Here is a 25,258-nt window from a genome sequence, read left to right as displayed (position 1 = left end):
ACACACTCAGTACTTCGGAAGTTAGTGATAATCAATGAAACAGTTTATAGAACACAGTGTGACTTCGCTCTCGATGCACCAGGTAAAAACAGATTTTCACTTCCTGTTTCTTTGTTCTGTGTGCTTACAAATAATGTACTCACATACACCCTTGGCTTTAGTACCTGTAGGTGGTATGTAACCAAGCTTGTGAAGTGTAAGGTACAGTAGTCTTGAAAAATCGCTTTGTACGGTATTCTGGAAGTGATTCAGGTGTTTAGGAAGAGGGTCAGTCATCATGGAAGAGATTCAGCCATTCTGAAAGAGATTCAGCTATTCTTGACAAGATCGATGGAAAACACCTCCATAGAAGCTGCTAACACTGTTCATCTATGCTACTTGTATCAGATGCATCATCACTGAACCCAGAAAATAATTCATCTATGTATCATCTATAAAAAAAAATTGGAAATAACACAAGTGAACAAGGGTGGGGCTCAGCTACAACTGGATACGCTCACTGTACCGTCCTTATCGGTGCTGTATCACTTGCATCCGACCCTTATGTTAGGTCCTTATTGTGCCTAGCTTCCACAATATTATGACCCTTATGTTCTTTAAACAATAAGGTCTGAATTTCACTGACTGAGCGATCATTCAACACCATCTCCAACAGGTGTTTGGGAGCCAGAGGCGCATACACCACCCTTTGTTGCTTGTCCAGAACTGATCCTGCCAGCAGCCCTAGGGAGATCTGGGAATTTTTTTAAAGATGGCTGCCTCTCACTGAAGGTACCAGGAGTTCATTTCGTACCCAACCTACTACGCTTGCATTTCGACTGTGTACGAATAAATAAAAAATACTTTTGTTGGGTGGCGTAGTAATGGGCAAACAGCATTTGTTATTTGGACCCAAGCAGTGGTTAAACGATTTGGTGGGGTTGTATTCCGGGAACATAGGATTAAGGACTTGCCCGAAATGCTGTGTGCGTGTAATTACCTAAGTGTAATTACCTAAGTGTAGTTACAGGATGAGAGCTACGCTCGTGGTGTCCCGTCTTCCCAGCACTCTGTCATATAACACTTTGAAACTACTGACGGTCTTGGCCTCCACCACCTTCTCACTTAACTTGTTCCAACCGTCTACCACTCTATTTGCGAAGGTGAATTTTCTTATATTTCTTCGGCATCTGTGTTTAGCTAGTTTAAATCTATGACCTCTTGTTCTTTAAGTGCCAGGTCTCAGGAAATCTTCCCTGTCGATTTTATCAATTCCTGTTACTATTTTGTATGTAGTGATCATATCACCTCTTTCTTCTGTCTTCTAGTTTTGGCATGTTTAATGCTTCCAACCTCTCCTCGTAGCTCTTGCCCTTCAGTTCTGGGAGCCACTTCGTAGCATGTCTTTGCACCTTTTCCAGTTTGTTGATGTGCGACTGTACAAGAATGTAAGACCTTTTGTAAATAGAAAATAAATATATAAATGCCTGTCATCGACCGAGTCAGGCATCCAGAAAGGTAGGCACCCCAAAACAAACCCTATCTGGTTAAAAAAATTGCTACTGAAAGCCGAGCTGTTGGACAGAACTCCCTAAACCAAAAACGATGAAACGAGCATGATATCACAACCATTACCACGCCGCTGTCTGCACAGCTCTCCCCCCCCCCTCCCCGGGAGGGGGAAGGGGGAGCTCCAGACCCCCCAAGCTGGCTATCCAGCCCCAGTTCTGAGGCTGAATGTCAAAAACTGCAAAACCACTGACTAAAGGGAGGGAGCGTTGCTGGGTTACTTGAGTTATTTGTGGGCCTGCATAAGGCTTTTGACACTGTCAACCACCAAAACCATCTTCTTAAATTACAATATTATGGAGTCAGAGGTCACTCCCTGCAGTACCTTAAGTCTTACCTTACTGACAGGCTCCAATATGTTTCTCTGAATAATTCAATTTCTCCCACCCTACCCATCAACATTAGTGTTCCCCAGGGTAGCATACTTGGCCCTCTCTTCTTTCTCATCTACATTAATAATGACCTCCCAAATGCCTCCCAACATCTCAAACCAATTCTATTTGCTGACGACACGACCTTCATTTACTCCAGTCCTGACCCCCTTGCTCTAAATGTCACAGTGAATACTTAGCTAAATAAAGTCCATCACTGGCTCACTGCCAACAAACTCACCCTCAATATTGACAAAACTTTCTATATTTTGTTTGGCAATAAATCCTCAAATCAAATAAATCTCAGGATTAACAATACCCAAATTTGTAACAAAGTAGATGGCAAATTCCTTGACGTTCTCATTGATTGCAAGCTGAATTTCCAGGGACACATTCTAAATACATCAAAAAAAGTTTAAAAACTGTTGGCATTCTTTCTAAGATCAGATATTATGTACCTCGCCCTGCCCTGGTGACACTATTACTCTCTCATCTATCCTTATCTTAACTATGGTATTTGTGTTTGGGGTTCTACTACCCAAAATTATTTACGTCCTCTAATTACCCAACACAAAGCTACTATTAGGACAATCTCTAACTCTGGCCCCAGACATCACTCGGTACCCTTACTCAAATCTCTGAATATGTTAGATATTAAGTCACTGCACATCCTCTCATGTGTATTTTATATATATAAAACGCTGAACTGTAATGTCAATCCTGACCTTAAAAGCTTCCTAGAAGGTTGTAACAGATCCCATGAGCACCACACCAGAAACAAATACCTATTTGATATTCCAAGAGTACGACTTAGTCAAACTAGAAATGCTTTACAAATCAAGGGACCTCGAATGTGGAATGACCTTCCCAATTATGTTAAAGACTGTACCTCTCCCAACCAGTTTAAGATAAAAACTAAGTACCACCTAATTAACTCAATGTAACCTACCTCACCCCTAAATGTCAACCCATGTCTACGATTTTTAACAATGCTGTTTGTTGACCAAATTGTATTTTTGCTTTTTTCTGCCATGTTTCCCCCTCTTTTTTTTCATTTTTATCTGATTTTTTCACAACACAATTTATACTTTAATCTAAGTTAGTATTAAGTTTTAGTCTTAGTGTTTTTCCTGCCGGAAAGAACAGCAGAACAGAACTACATGATCATCGACTCGTACATGCATCAACAAATTCGAGCACCGAGGCAAACAAGTACCGAGTTAGATTTTTTGAAGAATTTGAGCTCGAGAACCGAAAAATTAAAAAACAGAGGCATTCGAAAACAGAGTTTCCACTGTATTATTATTATTTCCGTTAACACAACACAATTCTTCATAGTTATATGTTACTCACTAGTTGAATAGTTTTGCTAGTTGCAAATTTTAAAAATACAGTGACATCTCGGCTTATGAATGCTATTTACGAAGTTTTCGAGTTACAAGCCCAATTTCTTCAGAAAATTTGAAGTTTTGGCTCGGGAAACAAGTTTGTTGATATACGTATGGCCGACCCAGCATGTGGTGGCAAGACGATCGTGCCTCAGTTTTCCAGTGGCTCCCACATAGTGACAATCGCGCCCGAATTCTTTGTAAAGAATTTCAGTGTTTTTAGGATTTTTGGGTATTTGAACAAAAAAGTAATTATTATGTATCTTGCCATGGGTCCCAAGGAAGTCAGTGGTAAGGTTCAATCTAAGAAAATAGTTGAGTAGAGGCAGTAAAGGATGTCCCTTCCTCATTAAGAAAATGTGTGAAGTATGGGAAGAACTGCAAAGTTTTGTTGAAAAAACTTTCCCAGATAAAGCTGTAGCAGGCCGTTGCATTGACCTTTTAAATTACAATGTGATGTCTCACTACAGACAAGTGTTAAAATGTAGGGAAAAACAAGTGTCTTTAGACAGATTCTTAATAAGACAAACAAGCAGTGAGCCCCAAGCAGGTCCTAGTGATATACAGGCAAAACGTGCCAGAGACTAACCCAGAGAAATCATCACTGCCTGATGCTATAATGGAAGGGGACTTCCCTTCCAAACACTAACACCTCTTCTCCTCCCTCCCCCACCCCCCTCCTCACAGTCTTTCATATGCCAACAAGAGTCATCAGTAAAGGTAAGTAATAACTTGTACATACTTTAGTATTGAAGATTTGGGTGAAATCAGGTATAAAATTTATTTTGATGTTAATTTTTTGGGAAGTCTAGAACGGATTAATTCAATTTCCATTATTTCTTATGGGGAAATTCACTTCAGTTTACAAATAATCGGCTAACGAGCCATGTCTGGGAACGGATTAAATTTGTAAGCTGAGAAACCACTATATAACTAAAAGAAACAGATTAAAACATTAATAATTAAAGACAGTAACATTATATAACATCCACACCTTTTTTGTAAGTAATACTACAGTCTGTAATATCTTATTATTTCATTTCCATGTTTTGAATGTAATAAATGTAATTTGCTAACTACTATGGAATGAGGGGAAGAAAAGATTAAGTTGTGAAAATAATTGTTTTGTTACATATTGTAACAAAGCAAATTGCAAGTGAACCTAGAAAAAAGAACTGTGCTTTTTAAAAGCAAAATGTCACTAGACAAACTTAAGATCCGTAAATTGAATTAAGAGTTAAGCAAGCAACAGTATATTCCATAAATGAAAGTGAATGCTCTATGTCTATCAAATATACAGTATGACTCATTTTAGTCTATATTAACTTCAAGTGGTAAATAAATTACAGACATAATTTCCATGGGTTTCCCTCTCCTTTGCTCCAATATAAAAATAAATTATATACATATGTTACACACATTTACAAATATACTACACATCTGGGTGCATGCAAAATTATAGTAATATACTTTCCCTTTGACACTTTACACTGAATCCTTTGGTCTGACATTCACACAAACAAGAAAATTTTACTGGCATTTGAACATTTTAATATTTTATGTTTTGCATACTCTGATGATTTCTCTCTTACTTATTAAGGGATAATATATGCAAAATTTGGTTGGTGGAGGTTCAGTGTTTGGATACTTGATACTGCTGGGTGGATAGTTTAGCCATGTGACATGGCAATTGTGTCATTAATTTTTTATAATGTTAAAAAAATTGCTACTCACAGTTATTATTATAGTATTGTAAATGAATAGATTAAGAGTTCATCTGATGTGCTATTATTTAAGTTGAAAACAAATTTTAAATGCTGATACTATTCTTTTAACTGTTGCAGTATGCATGATTTTTTATGTATCAAGATCTTGTCTTTATAGCTCCAGTAATTATATGAGCAGAGTATCACCAAAACATATTCATTGTGACTAAGCAGAATACAATCAGATATTCACATTACAAGCTTTCAAGGACAAGAAACTCAACAGTCTTTAGAAGGTGAATAATTGTTATTAGATTTACGCAATTACAAGTACTAATAAATTTTAACTCCATCAAAAAAATGTACTTAGCCATTACAATTTAACTAGTCTTTTCTTTTGCCCTGGAAAATATATATTTATTATATAATGCGTTATGTGTGGTTTCCTCTGAGGCTAAGGGTCCCCCTTCTTCCAGCCAGAGGTGGTACTCCCTTCCCTATAATATTCATTATATATATATTTACATTACTTTATGTTACATTACTTTTACTTTCTCAAAATTAATTTACTGCATGAACTGCATGAGCTAGGGTCATGAACAGTGATTTTTTATCAGATGTACTTAATGTATCAGTTATTCAGACTGCATACTACTGGAGTTTGCAAATACATAACTGCATGTTTCATGAGCCAAGATCACAAGGACGGACAAGAACACACAAAAACACACACAACATATATGGAAAATATTTGTTAAATAGCAAGTGAGCATCACAGAACTACTACAAAGGACTCTTTGCCACATTTTACAATTTTTTTTTTAAAAACCCAATGTTGAAAGTAATGAAATGCCTCTTTCCTATTAGCCCTGGTGGCTATCTGAAGCAAGAGCCAAAACCTGGCCCCCTAAAAGAGTCGTAGGGAGCAAGTGAAAATTTGCCACCACACTAGGAAAGCATCCAGAAGGTCAGTGAAGCTTTGTAGACAACTGTAGAGTTAACAAAGACTAAATCCCCAAAAGTATCAAAACACCTTTGCAACTATTCACACAACAAAAAAAATAAATAAAATAAAAATTAGCACAAAACTCATAGTACCAAATGACACTACCAGGCGGCACAGCTTTTGCATGAAGCCATCTTCCTCGACAGTTCTGGAGTTGATGAACAGCACACAGACTAACTAGCCTGATAGGAGGGAGTGAGTCAGTCAGCCACCGAGGTTCATCCATAAAGAAGCATTATTATATTGAATGCTGTGTTTCTGGGGAAGACTTTGAAGGCTCCCTGAAGCTAAGTAACTACAGAGAACAAAAAACGGACTTACCAGGAAAGAGGAGAGGCAGCATGAACTAGTGAGAAAAAAAGAAACCATGTAAAGAGATGCAGCACAAAGCAATACATGACTGACTATATGAGCTCCACAAATGGTCAGACGACTGCCATATGCTTTTTAATGTCGATAAATGCAAGACCCTGCAAATGGGGCATAGCAATTCTCATCACAACTACCAAATTAACAGCATTACCTTGCACTAGATTGATGAGGAAAAGGACCTTGAAGTCAGAATCCATCAGTAACTGAAAGTTGCACAAGTGGGAGCAGCAGTAAAAAAAAAAAGCTAACCAAACCCTAGGAATAATCAAGCATACCTTTGACTTTAAGACAAAAAAAAAGTAGTCATTCAATTGTATAACTCTCTGCTGTCCCCCCTCCGCCCCCTTAGCTGGATTATTGCATCCAAGTTGAAGATGAGGAGACCTCATCTTCAGAGATGAGGTCTCTGCTTCATTTGCTCAGCTTCCTTCGAATGAAAGCTTCATTTGAGAAAGTTCAACACCGAGCAACAAAAATAATTCCAGGACCAAGTCATCTCTCATACCAGGACAGGTTGAGGGTCACAGGGCTAACACTGCAAACCAGACATGATAGGCCTGATCTCATCGAAATGTTCAAAGTAGTGAAAAATTTGGAGGATCTTGATCCGGACAACATCTTCAAAAGTTCAGATGTAATGCAGACAAAGAGTAACAGTTTCGAGCTCAACAAGCCACAGCATGGGGCTAAAAACATGATTAGCTTTTTCACCCATAGGGCTATAAACCCATGGAAGCCATAAATGCCAAAACACTGTTGAACTTTAAAATTCATCTTGAAAAAATCATCAGGACAAATGGGGTGACCTTTGACAAGCCGCTGACTTCCTGTAATCACTGAGGCCACTAGTGTTTTTGCGATCCTCAGGTAAATTCATGAAAAATACTAGCCTTGGAACAGGAGAGCAACGAAACAGGGTCAACAAACAAGGCATCCACCGAGGCGGAATTTGTGACTTCCAGGTAGCAGTGAAGAGCAATCGCTGGACATCACAAATGATGCACCTTTGGCCATATCAAACCAAGCCTCCGTCAGTCTCCGTGGTGTAGTGGTAAGACACTCGCCTGGCGTTCCGCGAGCGCTATGTCATGGGTTCGTATCCTGGCCGGGGAGGATTTACTGGGCGCAATTCCTTAACTGTAGCCTCTGTTCAACGCAACAGTAAAATGTGTACTTGGATGAAAAAACGATTCTTCGCGGCGGGGATCGTATTCCAGGGACCTGCCTGAAACGCTACGCGTACTAGTGGCTGTACAAGAATGTAACAACTCTTGTATATATCTAAAAAAAAAAAAAAAAAGCATTAATCACCAACAGATGTCTCAAAAACCTAGACGATTCATTTTTTGCCAGAAAAGAAGAAAAAAACTGCAAACAAACAAGCCACCCACCAGAGCCAAAGGAACAAAACCCCCCTCCTCTGGAAAAAGAGTCTAAAGCTCCCTAACCGTACAGCCATAGGTGAAAGCTAACAATAGCAACAACAGGATAATAACAGGATGAGACCGTAGCTCTCATCCTGTAACTACACTTAGGTAATTACAAAAAAAAAAAAAAAAAAAAAACAGTTGAATGTACAAATCACAATGCCATTTTCTTGGTGAGACCAGGAGGCTTCCCGGAGCTATACCGAGCTGATGTGTATATTTTAGACCATGGCAACTGTCAATCGAGGGAGTTCTAGGCCTACCGGGGACCAGAGCCAGAACCTGGCCCCCCTCAAGAGAGGCATGAGGAACAATGGCTTAAAGACACCCCCGTGTAATTGGAAGCAGTCCGTCTGCTATCTACCTGCCCGAAACGCTTTGCGTAATAATGGCTTTAGGCATTGTATGTACTAGCTCTATCTATACAGCCAACAAACTTTGTAAAATCTCTTTATGTATGTACCTTACCTAAATAAAAATTATTATTATTATTATTATTATTATTACCAGGTCAAGCACCCAGAAAAGAAGGAATTCCAAAACAAACTACTGCTGATCAAATATATTGCAAACCAAAAGCCGAACTAGCAACAGAACTCCCCAATCAGAACCAAGGAAACAAGTATGACGTCACCACAAACGCTGAGCATCCGTCTGTGCCCCCCCCCTCCCCGGGAGGGGGAGGGGGAGGGGGAGGGGGTTGTTGATACAATGACTGAAGGAACCCCGAGACCTGGCACGACCCTTCCGGGCTGAACCTCCATGGCCTTCCCCGGAGAACCAACAAGTCCGACAAAGGCCGTCAACTAGACGAAGCCGCCTACAGAAAATGCAGCACCGCAGACTCTGCAAACAGCAATGGACAAAAAGGTGATGAAAATCACCTTTGTGATTTTCCAAATCACCAAATGAAAAAGGTGATGAAGAGCCAGGGCCCAAGATGATTCCAAAATTTGGACAAGCAATGCCTGTCAGCGTGCAAGGCGAGAAGCGAAGAACAGACACCGCCTCCCTCAGGAACGGCGCATATAACTTCACCAAAGCAGCCGGCGTCCAAGCTGCTGAAAGCAAGCATACTGGACCCTGGCCCGGAACCCAGCTCCTCCACACCCATCATGAGACAGTCCGAAGACAGCTCCAGCAGGGAAAAGAAGTGCAAGACCGAAGCAAGTGCCCACGGGCGCACAAATCCTGGGCCACCAGGGATGCCGAAAGGGAGGGAACCTGCACATGAAGCCGCACCTGGCCGACACCATAAGGAAGGACGGGAGCAGACAAGCACGCCTTGAGGTGCTCCAACTCACCCCCCAGGAAAACCTGAACGACCGTAGGCAACTCTCGCCATTCAAGTGCGCATTCCGACAGGACGAATGCTAAGCCCCTCAAAGAAGAAAAGGCAGTCTGCCAACCAGGAAGACTCCTGCACCTTGTAACACACCAAAAAAGAAAATGAGGAGCCAAACTCAAAAAGAAGGTTTCATTATCGAGGCGCAATCTGGATCTTGCAGGAGGTAAGCCGCAAGGGGCCTCCCACACCTTCCTCGGTGAGATGCGGGAAGCCAAAAACCTCCAGAAAGAAGGAACCGAAGAACCCAAGGGAACTCGGACCCGAACCCAGGGAGGAGTCGAACTCATAACAAAATCGTACAGGGATGGGGAAAGGAAAACCCCTACTCCTGTAACAACAAACCCTGTGCCGAGGGTACCAAACACCCAAGCAGAGACAAGTGGGGCTCAGGCCCCCCCAAAGTCAACTCCTCCCCAGCCCCGGAATCCTCCAGTTCAGGACTCGGGGCCGAGCTGTCCTACAAATTCTCTGCCTTTGGAGAAAAAGCAGAGTCCACTGGAAAAGCAGGGATGAAGGGGGCCCGCTGGCGTGGCCCAAAAGCTCCGGCAGGAGGACCAGGCTCGAATGCCTCCGCCGCCGATCCAGTAGGGGCAATCCCCGAAGCCACCCGAGTCTCACTACCAGTATAATTCAACGGGGCAGCTGCGGGGCATCCGAATTGGCAACCAACCTCACACGTTGCTACAACTTAAACTTTGCATGCAACGCTAAAGCTGCCTGCACCCAAATATCAGTCTCAGTGGACTGGGTGAATAGAGTACAAGCAAAGAACACCACTTGCAGGACTCCGGGGTCATAGGTGTCACTGACCCCAACAAGCAGCAAGGCAGAGGCAGACTGTGAGTGTCACCCCTAAACAGGGGGGACAAAGCAACCTTCAAACTCGTACAAGGCGAGGTGGGACTCGGAGGTCTCCTACATTGGACCACCGAGCCCCAATGGGGTTTGGGCCCTTAGGGTGACTGCTAAGGGAAGCCCTGACAAGGTACTGCTAAACATTTATCCCAGAGCTACCAAGCAAACAATCTAAAAGCTGAACCCCTGCGATGTGTGCAAGCATGGGGACCTAGTGGAGGGTCACCAAAAACCTACCAGTGGTCCTACTGCCACACCTGGCAGACCCCCACCAAGCAAAATAAAACAAAAACAAAAGAAAAACCCTGCAAAAGCACGTCTCCAGGAGAACAGAATCGATCGCTATGCGTATATCTGACAGCTGCACAGTACCTCGAGCCCCAACCAGCGACAAAACTACCTCCTAACCCAAGAAAAAACAGGAATAAGAACCACCCTAGCTGAACCCCCAAGGGCGGGCAATCACCGAGCAGTGACAGAACCACACGGAGGTAGCTGCTCCTGAACGGCTCGTGGACGATAACCCTGAAGCCGCAAAGGCAGTACTTACAGGGCACCTAGGGAAGGCGGCCCTAGGTGCATGCAGCCCCAATACCCTTGTATTATGTCTGGCTCACACCACCACCAAAACCAAGCAACAACACCGCACTGCAGCACTGCGCAAAGAGGAGCCAGAGCGATCAACCGTCACCAACGCAACAGCCTCTCGAACTGAGAAGAGTTGCCGGCGTGGAGGTCTGGAAGACGGATGCGCGGCGTTTGTGGTGACGTCATACTTGTTTCCTTGGTTTTGACTGGCGAGTTCTGTTGTTAGTTCGGCTTTCGGTTTGCAATTTATTTGATCAGCAGTAGTTTGTTTTGGAATTCCTACCTTTCTGGGTGCCTGACCTGGTAGATGGCGGACAAACACTGCTTCCAATTACACGGGGGTGTCTTTTTAGGCCATTGCTCCTTGTGCCTCTCTTGAGGGGGGCCTAATTCTGGCTCTGGTCCCCGGTAGGCCTAGAACTCCTTCAATTGACTGTTGCCATGGTCTAATATATACACATCAGCCCAGTCTAACTCCGGGGAGCCGAAGGGGCTCTCCACAGAAATGCCCATATTTAGATACTAAGCAAGATGTGCTTGAAACCAAGGCTGAGCTGGCCACCAAGGAGCCAGAAGGATCACTATCATGTGGTAGGATTCCAAAGAGGTCAGGAACCAGAGCTACAGTTAGACTGGGGAAAAAAGGTACAGGATTCTCTACCCCCTCAACCAGTCTAGGCAAAAGGCATCAACCATGAGGGCCTCGTGATCAGAGAATGGAAAAGTGTACAAACGAAGGCACTGATCCTGCGCCAAAGACCAGAAGGGGTCAACCAAGGGCCATAAAGGGTTGAAAGGCAGCCAGGGACACTTTCAGGCTCCCCTCTTTGCCCTAGAAGCTTGCCATGAAGGCCCTGGGATAGAGCCAAAGTCCTCATCCAACACTTGGGACAGAAAAGTGTCCTCTAAAGGAGAAAGCTCAGAGCAGAGGTAGGGGGGAGGAGAGGAAAGGACAGTTGTGAACACAGTTGTGAACACATTTGCCCTGAAACCCTGATAAGACCAAAAGGCTCAGTTGCCTCTGCTGTTGATGTGGATAGGGCTACCCCCAGAGAAGGCAGAGTTACACCCCCAAGCTAAATCTAGTCCTGCCTCCAAAACCCTCTGATGTTTCATGGCCAGGACAAGAGGGGTTTTATTTATTTATTTATTTATTTATTTAATTTATTTATTTATAAACAGAAAGGTACATTAGGTTTATGAGAGTACAGAGCATTTGAAGTTTTACATTCTTGTAAAGCTACCAGCACGCACAGCGTTTCGGGCATGGTTAGACCAGAAAGTGGGCAAACCAAACCAGCAGGGAAAGGAAGAGGGGTCACGAACTTAGTACAGGTTGAGATCACCAACACCTCCAATTCTAAATCTCAAAACACAATACGGGACAACTCTGGGGCACCCAACTAAACAATGACCATCACCTAACCTAGGAAATCTAGGTCTCAAAGTGGCACCTGCCTGAAACTGTTTGTATTGAATTAATCAATGTACAGACCCAGATGGAACAAACTGCATAGGACACAGGGGTTATAGGTGTCACCAACTCAATAGGCAACATAGTGGAGACAGAAAGAATGACTTCTTGTCATTCAAAGACATTCAAATCATCTTGTAACAAAGACACTGAGTGCCCTACAAACTCATACTTGGTGAGTGCAGGCTCAACAGGCCAAACCAACCATGCCAAAGACCATCGAGGGGATTACCAGGGCCTGAAATCAGTTAGCCATGCAGGATACCCAGGCCAGTGCCTGGGTATCCTGCATGGCCACTCACCAGACACCAAGTGCAATAAAAATAACCAGGCCATGGTTATTCACCCAGGCCCATGATCACTGGCATCTGTGGCATGTGGTACAAACAAACATGCAAGCTTCAAAACAAGCAACAGAATGGCCCCATCCAAGGGCCCAAATAGAGGAGCCAAAGACTCTTGAATAGCCTGAAGTGAGGTTCTCCACCCCAGTGGCCTTGTCTTCAGAGGCGAGCTCCTGAATACACTGGAGAAAATATCCCTGACAGTGCAGGAGCAGTGTTAGCAGGCACCCTGTGAAGAAACCCAGAGCACGTGCAAGCCGAAGCACAAAAAACCAGCGTTGAATGTAATGAAACGCCATTTTCTGGGAGAGCCCCGGAGGCTCCCTGGAGCTTATCGGGCTAATGTATGTTATATTAAACCGGGACATTAGCTAAGGAGTTCAGACCTACCAGGAACCAGCGCCAGAACCTGGCCCATTCAGAGAGGTTTCAGGGAGCAATGGCCCTGGAAAACCCCCTTGTGGTTGGGGTTTTTCTTATCTGCCATCGACCAGGGTCAGGCACCCAGAAAGATAGGCATAACAAAACAAACCCCACATGGTAAAAACCTAAAACAAAAAGCCAAACAGAAAGGTAGAAACTCCCTACAATCCCAAGGAAACAAGCAAACAACACACTTCATTGCCGCGCCGATCATCCGCGTTGCCCTCCCCACCCCGAGAGGGGGGTTGGGGGGAGCCCCGGACCTACTGTGCCGGCTGCCTAGCTTCAGTTCGGAAGCTAAGTGTCAACCAATGTGAAAAAAACGCCGACCGGTGGAAGGGAGGGTTGCCAGGGAGCCTCCGGGGCTCACCTAGAAAATGGCATTTCATTACATTCAACGCTGGTTTTCTGTGGGGAGCCCCTACGGCTCCCTGGAGCTTCATACCCAAAGAGAAGGAAAAGAAAGGGCTAATCTGGGAGGCAGCCTCCACAAACTCCGCAACGGGAAGCCGAGACAACAGGTTGCAACCTGCGACCCAAGGCAACAAGAATGCACAGGAGCAGATGCGCATAAAGAACGGGCAGCCAAGAACCTGTAAAACCCTCAAATCCCTGAGCCCGAAATGAGCCCTAGACGTCACCAACACAGCAGCAAAAGCTGCAAACGTCCGAACAGCACGGGCGCAAGGACAGACCACAGGCTGGAAGACTGAAAAACTCTGCGGATGACCTGGGAGACCCAAGCCCTGAAGACAGGGAACGAGGGGAACCGGATAAAACCAAAGCGCATCCCCAGACCCGGTACGCTGGTAACGGCAAAAAGCACAACCGGACATCACAGGATGCACCCTCGGCCAAACCAATGAAGCATCAATAACCCAAGAACCCCTCCGGAAAGCAGCCATCTCGACCGTCGCCAGGACAGAGAAAGGCTGCAAACGTACAAACCAACCACCAGTACCAAAGAGCAGAAGCTGAACCGAAGGGGCTACCACAAACTGAAGAAAAGATAAGAAGGCACCTTGATCAAGGACCAGGATGGCTCAGGCGATGCATGAGCAGGCAGGAGGTGAAACAAAACACGAGAAAGCGTACGAAACGAGGCAGATGTGACGTCCACCCCGAACGCAAGCTGGAGCGGCTCCGCCAGCGCTGCACAAAACATCAAATAACTGTAGTCGTGAAAACCCAAGAAAGAACAAGACAACCCAATGCGAAAGAGAAGACAACCTACGAACTGCAAGAAAAAGTGCATAGAAACACCAGGAACGTCATACTGTCGCCAAGACGAAGCTCGCAGGTAGGACACCATCAACAAAGCCACCTGATCACCACAGAGATTGTGATACCCGCGTCAAAATACCAGATGCGAAGAGCCGAGGAGAAGGCCAAACCAGTCATGTACAGGACCGATCCGACCTGCCAAAAAAGGAGGAGCCGTGGGAAAACACCCCGGGTTCGGATACCTATCAAGCAGCGTCTGAAAATAAAACTGGGCCGGCCACCAAGGAACAATAAGGACTGCTCTAGTGGGAATGGGCTGCAACCAAGCCAGAACTCGAAACAACAGCTGGACCGGGAGAAGAGGAACAAGTACCCCCACCTCGACCAGTCCTGCCGAAAAGCATCCACAGTGAACGCCTTGCAGGCGGGTAAGAGCTCCACATAAAATGGGCGACGCCTAGACCACACCGACTCGAAGACGTCCATGTCCAGGAGTCCATACGTCCAGCAGAGCCAACAAAACGAGTCGGCGACGACTGGCCAATCCATGAACAGAGGAATGAACCGAGACAGCTGTCTGCCAGGACGCAGGACACACCCAGGACATGAACCTCACTGTTAGCCAAACCCCAAGAATGCAGCAAACGAGCCACCGTAAGGAACCAACCCCAAAGGTCAACACCTAAGAGAAACCCTGTGGTTCCGGCAAAGAACCCCGAGAGAACAGTCCGCATGGAGCTGAATGGTAGAGCACCGAGTGACCCAAACCCTCAGAATCGCAAACCAGACAGCTACGAACTCCCGAACTGTGCTGTGAGCCCGACAGACGGACAGACCCCACCATCCCCGGCCAACCTGGTGAGCACTGGTCACAAAGCCCCAGTCGAGAGATGACCCGTCCGTGAACATATCGAGCGAAGGCTCGGGGAGGTGCCAAGGCATGGAACCCCAAAAACCCAAAGAGGAAGCTGGTGACGCAGCACCAACACAAGATCCCCGGAGGAACGAACCCAACGATTGCAAGAGAGGTGGAAGGAGAGTCTCCGAAGGAACCAAACAGACGCCGAAGCCAAACCCGACCCCGCGGGCAGACCAGCACGTCGAAGTTCAGACTCCCGCACAACTGCTCGAGCAACCGCTGAGCAACCCGGGACCCCCTCATGAACAGCCGAAGGCGGGACCACAGCCCAAGCAACACTTCTGGAGGGAAAGACATGGAGCGGACCAATAGCCCTAAACAAGGCCCAGCCAGGTCCGAACCCGGGACGAAAACAGATGGAATGGTCTCCAGATCACCAGGAAACCAAACCCGGCGATCTGGAAAGAACCACACCCCTGGCGAACAGACAAGCAGACCGACTGGGAACCCACACCAGCCAGTCGTCGAGGTAGGCCAGACACCGAATCCCAAGCAAACTCAGACAGGGCACCAAGATCTGGTAAAGATGCAAAAATACACCAAGTGCCAATTACAAAATAGGGAAGGCAACAAAAGCGGCAAGCCTGAAGCCCCACCACCAACTGTGCCAGTCCTGGAAAACTGCAGAGGAACGTGCAAAGAATTGACCTGGAGGTCCAGGGCCTTATTTTCCTTATTATAAATCCTTATTTTCTGGTGAAGATTAAGACTGCTGCTTTCCGAAAGGGTTCTTGGGTTGTTGATGCTTGGTTGGTTTGACCGGGGGTGCATTGTGTTGTGTCCAGTTGCGGCTATGCAGGGTTTGGGTCTTCCAGGTCGCCTGCAGGGTTATTCAGTCCAGCCAGCCTGCGATCTCTTCTCATGCCCATGACTTTCACAAGTTGTTGTTTTGGTTGCTGTCTTCGGTAACATATCTTGGGCTGACATTCGGGCACAGGGATTTGAGAGGTCGCACAGGGTCTTGGCCACTCGCTACTTTGTCAATGTTCCTGGCTCTATTCCAGCATGTGTCACATTGGTAGGCGATTACAGCCAGTTGTCTCGACTGAGTTGAGGAGCGAGTGGTGACCACCTCCCAGGTAAGTCCCTCTTGTTTTGTCTTTGGTTATGAAGCTCCAGGGAGCCAAAGGGGCTTCTCCCAAAAAACCAGCATTGAATGTAATGAAACGTCCTTTTCTGGGTGAGACCCGGAGGCTTCCCAGCAACCCTCCCTCCTTCCCTCAGGTCAGCATTTTTTTGTTGGTTTTTTGACATCCAGCCTCAGAATTGAGGCTGGATAGCTGGTGCAGGAATCTGGGGCTTCCCCTTCCCCTTCCAAGGGAAGGGGAAGATGCGCAGAAAGCAGCGCGATGAAGGATGTGACGTCATGCTCGTTTGCTTGTTTTTCGTTTGGGGGAGTTCTGTCCAACAGTTTGGCTTTCAGTAGCAATTTGTTTTACCAGATAGGGTTTGTTTTGGGGAGCCTACCTTTCTGGGTGCCTGACCCGGTCAATGGCAGACACTGAATGCTTCCAACCACAAGAAGGTTTCCATTGCTCCTCGTACCTCTCTGAGGGGGCTAGGTTCTGGCTCGTGGTACCCAGTAAGCCTAAGAACTCCATTCACTCTGATGCCAGGGTCTAATACATTCACATCAGCCCAGATAGCTCCAGGGGAGACTCCGTGTCTCACCCAGAAAATTATGTTTCATTACATTCGACGCTTTTTTTTTTTTAATTAAGCAATGAAGGTCCAAGTTCTGTAATGCCCATTCACTACACTGGTTGTTTCTAAAAATGTAAGTGTTAGCAAACCAACATATTTAAAGAAAATGCAATATTTATTCTCCACATATTGTGTTTCCTTTGTTTAACGATCCAATAATATACAGTAAACACAAACTTATAAAATATTTAATTCAAAATAAATACTCAGTTCTTTTATATTATATACTGTACTGTAAAATAAAGTTTTATGTTTTATTAAATATATATGGCTACATGAAAAATGTATAATATGCATAAATATTATTAATATTTCTAAGTTCTATACAGTACTGTACTATAATTCATGCATGGAGAAAGAAAAAGGTTTCATGCAGTCACAAAACACCGAAGTAAATCCCTAGTGAAGAATAAGATAATATATACTGTTGCACATGGATACAGTTTTAGCTAAACAAGAACTGTGCTAATCGATTATGCTCTCAACCATTTGTTCATAGATTTTCAGTTACTAGGTTTTTAGAAACTTACAGGAAGACAAATACAATATCTAAATATCATAATGATTACTATTGTTTCAAACTTTGCAAAAATTCACATATTAATAAATTTGAATGATGTAATGCAGTCCTTGATAAGTATTCTCTATTTCCATTCTGCATACAGACTGATGGCTGTGAACTTCTCAGTAGATCAGGGAAAAATATTTAACCTAGAAAATATAAGTAATAGATATCACCAGTATTAAAACTTTAACCTCCTGAAGGAATAAAGTAATGTGTGATACTCTGATTTGCAAGACAATAATAAAGAAAATGATAATAAGGTGTAAAAAATGAAAAGATCTAAGGAAATTAGTAAGATGTCCTATGCTCTGGTATAATATAGGATCTAGTGTAGAAAAAATTCCATGTGCCAAATTCACTGAGACAAGAACTGCATAGTGCAAACTGCAGCTGTAAGATGATATGATTTACAATTTTGTATTCAACTTTTTATACTAATTATAATTAAATTTGAATTAATCAATAACAATAATAATGAAATGAGAATTTTGATTAGGAATAACATTTTCTGTGATAAAAGTTTCTAACAAAATCATATCACCTTAAAAACAAGAAATATAAATTAACGGATATTAGAAAAAAAAAAAAGGTTAAAATTTTCAACAGCCTCATTCAACTACTATAGTAAAATCTAGCAGTTCTCACTAATGACAGCACAAAGAAAACTGCTAATCTACAGGTCAAGGTGAACTTAAACCCATCCTTAAATACTTGACTGAATATCTTCAGAAAACACAATTGTAACACACTATAGTGTACTATATTTAGATGCAGCTAGTGTTCCAAGGATGGAATTAAGCTTTTGCAGTCGAGCCGTATGAGCAGTGAGGCCTCTCATGGGCGTCGTGCAGTCAAAGGTTTTAATGTGACCATGGAATGAGTATAATGATCACAGGCATGGGTGTAGAGGCAGTGAAGCCTTGTGGATGTCGTGCAGTCAGTAGTTTGTGATTAGGGAAGTGGGGTACTCACAACGGAATCGTATTGGTAGAATAAGAACGTTCTCAGGCTATACATCTTGTGTCAGATTATATATAATATGAAGTATGAGGACAACAGATGAATTTAAATCCTTACTTCACAATCTTAATAATTTATGACTATGACATGTGTACAGGAAAATTATAATTAGCAGAGGATCTTGGCAATTATGTTCATCTGAAATGTAATTTATTTAAAGAATCAGTAATTGCTACTGCAAATATTACTCAGGATGGATATGTTATGCTGAAATCTTACAGAGCAGAGAGAAGAAAAAATTTATATATTGAAAAAATATATATACAATACTGTACTGTATAATACATAGAATAGATAAAACATTTAAAATAATATATAAGGAGATACTAAGATTCACATTCCTCAAAGTTTGAATAGTTATTTTAAGTAAAAATGGCAAACTTACTAAAATTAAACGGCACAACCAGCTCTAATTCAACTTTTGCTACTCTCTCAACAGCCTTGCTGATTCCAAACAAATTCCTCTTTCCCAATGACCCAAATGCACAGAGTCTTGAGCTCCAGATATCATTAGAATTCAACCAAATGATTTGTGGTGTTTTCCCCTTGGGAAAGATTTCTACTACAAGAAAAAATTGTCCTAAAGTGCTACTATTCATCCAGGCATGTTATTTTTTTTCCGGCTTCAATAGTGCACTCTTGCCTGATTGGCTCTGAGTATCAGGCAAGTAGATAAAGTAAAGTTGTGGCGGGTGGTGTCATATTTTTTCCTATATTTTTAGCAAGAATTATAAATTTTAATTTTCCATGTAACAAAATTTACCTCTAAATCTCTTTCTGCTGTAGTAGGAGTAGTGTGAGGCTGTGGAGAGGGTAAAAAAAAATAAGGTTGTTATTCAGGCCAAAAAACAACACCACCACAGGATCAAAGATATTGTACTAAACATACTTCAACACGAGAGTAGACGGGGATATCAAGGTAAAAACACAATTTGCACAAAGAAGAAAATGATGAGAACAAAATTAGTACTGATGATGATAATAATAATAATAATAATAATAATAATAATAATAATAATAATAACAACAATAATAATAATAATAATAATGATGATGGAGAAGATAATGAAGAAGATAATGAAGAAAGAGGTCAAATAAAATAATAATATACATTACAGAAAATGGATCTGGAGAGAGCAAGAAAATAAATTCTCAGAATAAAATCTGATATGCAAGAAAGTACAGTACTACAAAATAATAGCACAGAGGGTAGCCTTTAGAGGGTTCAAAAATTAAACAGGACAGGGTGACGGCGTCTGGAGGTTGTCAGTTTAACCACTAGAACATATGTGAATATAGTTTATTATTATTATCAAAGTCAGTGACTGTGTATCACATTCAAGGAGGGTCCAACTAAGGGGCATCTTTGTCGCATGAGTTTAGGAACAATCATAGTCAAAGTCAGTCTGGTCAGGAGAGGTCATGCGACATGGCATACAGGGGGCAACCTTATCTTACCTCTTCTCCTGCCTGCAGGAAAAAAAGAGGGATAAAAGTAAGGCGAGGCTCAAGGCCATACCCTCTACCCAAATGGACCAGGTTCGGTCTCTTTGCCAGTAGTTGACAAAGGAAATGCCAGATAGGATCTTCCCCTTGACACTTATTGAGCCAGAAGAAAGGCTGACTAACCCTTTTTCTGTCAACATCAGCTAAAGGGAAGGTCAGACTGAGTTTTCACAGAGTGATAATAAAACCAATTCCTTAGATCCACTTGAGCAAAAGGAAGACTTAGCATGAAACAATATTTCAGTCCCTTAATCCTAACACACAACTTACAAAAGATCCAGCATCACCACCCCTCTGTGACAAAAATGGTCAATCAAGTATTTGTAAAAAATCAGTGTTCCAGTCAGAAAGCACAGCATGGAGACTTTTCACTTCTATTAACACTGCTCCACTGTTTTTTATATAATATTAAAGGTGGATAAAGTTCTAAAACTTAGCAATGTTACAATTCAAGCTGCTCCAATTACTTTGGTTTGTACTTTGTAAGATAGCAATGACTATCAAGATGCTGCACATAAAAATATGTATGTCTAGTGATGAGTCGGAGATCCTGGTCCACTTGTCATTTGTATGAATAAAGTTTACTCGTGGAGCGCTGTCTCAGGAGTTCAATGGAACAATGGCCTCTCGGAAAAATACCATAAATTACCAACAGTAATTAGACCTGTACCTAGCTCAGTTTATTTATATATATTTACAGGAAAGTACAATGGGATATATAACAAAAAAATTGGCATTCAAGTACAATATTCATATTAGTACAGTGGATAGCATTTTGGGCAAGTTTTTAACCCATGTACTGTGCAACTATTCAATATAACAACTCCATGGCGAGCGTAAGAAAATTATTAAAAAAATATTTCTTCCTAATATTGTTAAAATGCATTCCCTGATCATGAGGAACTAAAAAATAATTAAATGTGACTTACTTTGGCTGTGATGGAGGGAAGTAGTTTCACAATTCATGAGCAATGAGTGAGTAGCTGCCCCAGCGAGGACCGTGGGGCGGGAGTAGTTTCACAATTCACCCTTAACATTGACAAAACCTTCTACATTTTATTTGGTAATAAATTCTCAGATCTAATTAATCTAAGAATTAACAATATCCATATTAGTAACAAAGTAGATGGTAAATTCCTTGGTGTTCTTGGTAATTAGCTGAATTTCCAGGGCCACATACAAAATTAGCTGAAAAACCGGCATTGAATGTAATGAAATTAATATGCAACATATTAGACTAGGGCAGTAGTCAATAGAGTTCTGCCTACAGTGGACCACGAGCCCGAATCTGGCCCCCCCTCAGAAAGGCACAGGGAGCAATGGCCCCTGGAACCCCCCCAGGGGTTCCAGGGTGATAAACCCTGTAAAAATGGGGATAAACCAGTGTAAAAAAAAAACAGACACGAAGAGCGGAGGAGAAGATCGAACCAGCTTTGTACTGGATCAGTCCGATCTGCTGAAAGAGGCAAAGCCACAGAAAATGCCCTGAGTTTGGACACCAAGCAAGCAGCACCTGAAACCAAGGCTGGGTTGGCTACCGAAGGGCCACTAGGATGACTCTCTCGTGGCAAGACTCCAACCGAGCCAGAACCTGAAACAACAGCTGGATTGGAGGGGGGTAAGAGGTACAGGTAACCCCCACCTCAACCCTTCCTGCCGAAAAGCCTCCACACCGAAGGCTCCGCAGGTCAGGGAAGGGCGCCAAACATATAGCTGGAAACGCCAAGACTATGCCGACGTAAAGAGGTCCACTTCCGGGAAACCATAAGTCCAGCAGAGGCGTTGACCGTCCATTACATGGGTAGGTGAATGAACCAAGACAGACTGTCCCCCCAGGACATTAGATACTCCCTGAATATGAACCGCATGGAGAGCCAAACCCTGATGTGGGTTTGATCGAAGATCGAATGATCAACGAACGATCAACGAACGAGCAATCAAACGAACGACCTGCCAGCCAAGTGACAAGCAAGTCACTCGAAGAGACCAGCCCCAAAGATGCAAGGACCGAAGAGAATCTCCAAGGTTCAGGCTATGAACCACTGGAAAACAGTCCGAATGGAGCCGGATCGTCGAACCCTGAGCAACCCAAACCCTCTGAAGCGACAGTCAAACCTCCACAAACTACCAAACTCCGCACCATGCTGTGAACCTGATGGAAGGACGGACCCCACCACCCCAACCCAGCATCGTGAGCACTGGTCACAAAACCCCAGCCAAGAGACGAAGCATCCGTGAACACATCGAGCGAGGGCTCGGGTAAGCGCCAAGGCACTGAACCCCGAAAAACCCTTAGAGGAAGCCGGCAACGCAGCAACCGACACAAGGCCCACGGAGGCCGAACCCAGTGATCGTGAGAGAGGCGAAAGGTGAGTCCCTGAAGGAACCAGAACAGATGACGAAGCCAAAACCGACCCAGCAGGTAAACCAGCATGATGAAATTCAGACTCCCACACACCTGCTCGAGCAACTGCCGAGTGATCCGGGACCCCCCTCCAGAAACAGTTGAAGGTGGGACCGCAGCTGCAGCTTTGCCTCTGGAGGGAGACATGGAAGCAGTCTGAGAGTCTCAATCAAGACCCAGCTAGGTCCAAACCTGGGATGGAACCAAATAAAACTTCCTCTAGTTCACCGGGAACCCAAACCCAAAACGGGGGGAAAAGGTACAGGTAACCCCACCTCGACCAGTCCTGCCGAAAGGCATCCACCGCAAATGCCTCGCAGTTGGGGAAGGGCGTCACATAGACTGGGTGACGCCGAGACCACGCCGACGCGAAGAGGTCTACGTCTGGGAGTCCGAACATCTGGCAGATCCAACGAAACAAGTCGCCGTTGACTGTCCATTCCGTGGAACGGGAAATAAAGCTAGACAGGCCATCCGCCAGGACGTTGGACACTCCAATGGATATGAACCGCACGGACAGCTAAACCCCAAGAATCCAGCAGACGAACCACTCGAAGGGATTAACCACAACAAGGCAAGGACCGAAGAGAACCCCTGCGGTTCAGGCAATGAACCACCAGAGAACAGTAAAAATGGAGCCGGATGGTCAATCCCCGAGTGACCCGAACCCTTCGAAGAGGGAAATAGACTGCCACGAACTCCCGAAGCGTGCTGTGAGCCCAATGGAAGGACAGACCCCACCGTCCCTGCCGGCCTGGTGAGTACTGGTTACAAAGCCCCAGCCATGAGACGATGCATCTGTGAACACATTGAGAGAAGGCTCGGGAAGGCGCCAAGGCCCCGAACCACGAAAACCCCAGAGAGGAAGCCGGTGATGCAGCAACCGACACAAGGCCCCTGGAGGAAGAACCGAACGATCGTGAGACAAGTGGAAGGGGCATCACTGAAGGAACCAAAACAGACGCCAAAGCCAAACGCGACCAGGCGGGTAGACTAGCACGGCTAAGTTCAGACTCCTGCTCCTGCGAAGTTCAGACTCAGTGTTCCCGGATCACTCGAGCAATCGAGTGATCCGGGAACACCCCTCAGAAACAGCCGATGGAGGGACCACAGCCGCAGCAACGCCTCTGGAGGGAGAGACAAGGAAGAGGTCCGAGAATCCCAAACAAGACCCAGCCAGGTTCGAACCTGGGACAGAACCAGATGGGACTTCCTCCAGTTCACCAGGAACCCAAACCTGGCAAGCTGGGAAAGAACCACATCTCTGGCAAGGAGATAACAGTCTCCGTGGTGTAGTGGTAAGACACTCGCCTGGCGTTCCGCGAGCGCTATGTCATGGGTTCGTATCCTGGCCGGGGAGGATTTACTGGGCGCAATTCCTTAACTGTAGCCTCTGTTTAACGCAACAGTAAAATGTGTACTTGGATGAAAAAACGATTCTTCGCGGCAGGGGATCGTATTCCAGGGACCATAGGATTAAGGACTTGACCGAAACGCTACGCGTACTAGTGGCTGTACAAGAATGTAACAACTCTTGTATATATCTCAAAAAAAAAAAAAAAAAAAATAATAAGCTGACCGGCTAGGAGCCCACACCAGCCAGTCATTGAGGTCGGCCAGAACCTGTACTCCTAGCAGATGTAGACGAGGTCACAACGACCCAGGCAAGATGCATAAATAAGCAATGTGCTAGATTCAAGTCAAAAGGAAGGCAACGAAAGCAGTAAGCCTGATGCCCCATTACGAATCCTAACCAGTCCCTGAACCCTGGATGAATGGGAAAGTGCCAATATGTATCTCTGAGGTCCAGGGACACCATCCAGGCACCCAGCTCCAACAGGAGCCAGACCAGAGACAGAAGCCTGCCCAGCTAGCCCCAAACCCCCCGAAGGAGGAGGAGCCACCCAATGCCACCACATGCCGAAGGAGACGACCCAAAACGCCCATGAATCGTGGGACCAAGTCCAAGCCTCCTCCCCTGTAGCCCCGTCAGTGGGGCGAACCTCAAAAGGGCTGACGCCCCTTACAAGAAGCTAACCAATGAGCAGTGAGATCATTGCGCCGACCAGATGACACCGGTTCCGAAGGAAGTGTCGGCTCAGAAGCTGGCAGCAATGGCCCACCCCGACCTGCGGAACCCCCAAACTTTGGTACGACCCTTCCGAGAAGGCCAAGAACAGCCATCCCGGAGAACCAACAAGTCCGGCATGGGACAACAACTAAACAAAGCCACTTGCAGAAAGTGCATGACAGCAGTCTCCACAAACAGCAACAGACAAAACAGAGATGAAAATCTAAGCCAGAGCCCAAGCCCAAGCAGATTCCAAAGAGTGAGCACACTCCGCCAGCACACGAGGCAGGAAGCAAATAATAGGGACACTGCCTCCTTGAGAATTGGCGCAAACAGCTTCAACAGTGCAGCCACCGCACGAGCTGCCAAGGCCAGCGCACCAGACGAAGACCTGGCATTCAATACCCCCACATCATCCTCAAGCCAGTCTAAAGACAGCTCAAGGAGGGAAAAGAAGTGCAAGATAAAGCAAAATTCCCAAGGCACACAAATTCTCAGCAACCAAAGATGCCAAAAGAGTAGTAACCTGCACGTGCAACTGTAGCAGGCCAACATACCAAGGAGCGCACAGGGGCAAACACGCATGCATTAAGGTGCCAAACTCGCCCCCAGTTAAACCTTCATAACAGTATAAGTTTCTCGACATTCAAGCATGCAGGTCCAACAAAACCCATGCCATGCCCCCCAATGAATAGAATGGGCAGTCTGCCAGCCAGGAAGACTCTGGAACCTTCAAACACACCCAATACAGGGAAGAAGAACCGAACTCAAACGAGGATGGATCCATCACAGAAGCAGAATCTGGGTCTTGCAGGAGATATGCAGCAAGCGCCTCCCAAACCTCCTTGGGGAAGATACGAGAAGCAGAAAACCTCCTGAATGAATGAGCCAAGAAACCCAAGGGAACCCAGAACCAAACCCAGAAAGAAGCCGACCCCAAATCATACTCGTACAGGGAAGGGGGTTAAGAAAACCCCTCCCCCTGCAACAACAAG

At 44.7% G+C, this 25,258-nt stretch overlaps 1 protein-coding gene across 7 annotated transcripts in view; it reads right to left on the bottom strand.

Annotated features, from left to right (window-relative positions):
- The window catches only part of sei (seizure), a 1,036,232-nt gene that overhangs the window by 378,609 nt on the left and 632,365 nt on the right, over positions 1-25,258 (bottom strand). For all 7 annotated transcript variants that reach the window (XM_069310832.1, XM_069310834.1, XM_069310833.1 and 4 more), the window contains one exon: positions 19,046-19,084. In XM_069310832.1, the coding sequence (XP_069166933.1) occupies positions 19,046-19,084 (39 nt within the window). The remainder of the gene's footprint in view (positions 1-19,045; positions 19,085-25,258) is intronic.

The sequence above is a fragment of the Procambarus clarkii genome, chromosome 68 (assembly GCF_040958095.1).
Source record: "Procambarus clarkii isolate CNS0578487 chromosome 68, FALCON_Pclarkii_2.0, whole genome shotgun sequence".
Taxonomy (NCBI): Eukaryota; Metazoa; Arthropoda; class Malacostraca; order Decapoda; family Cambaridae; genus Procambarus; species Procambarus clarkii.
This window is presented reverse-complemented; position numbering and strand designations above follow the sequence as displayed.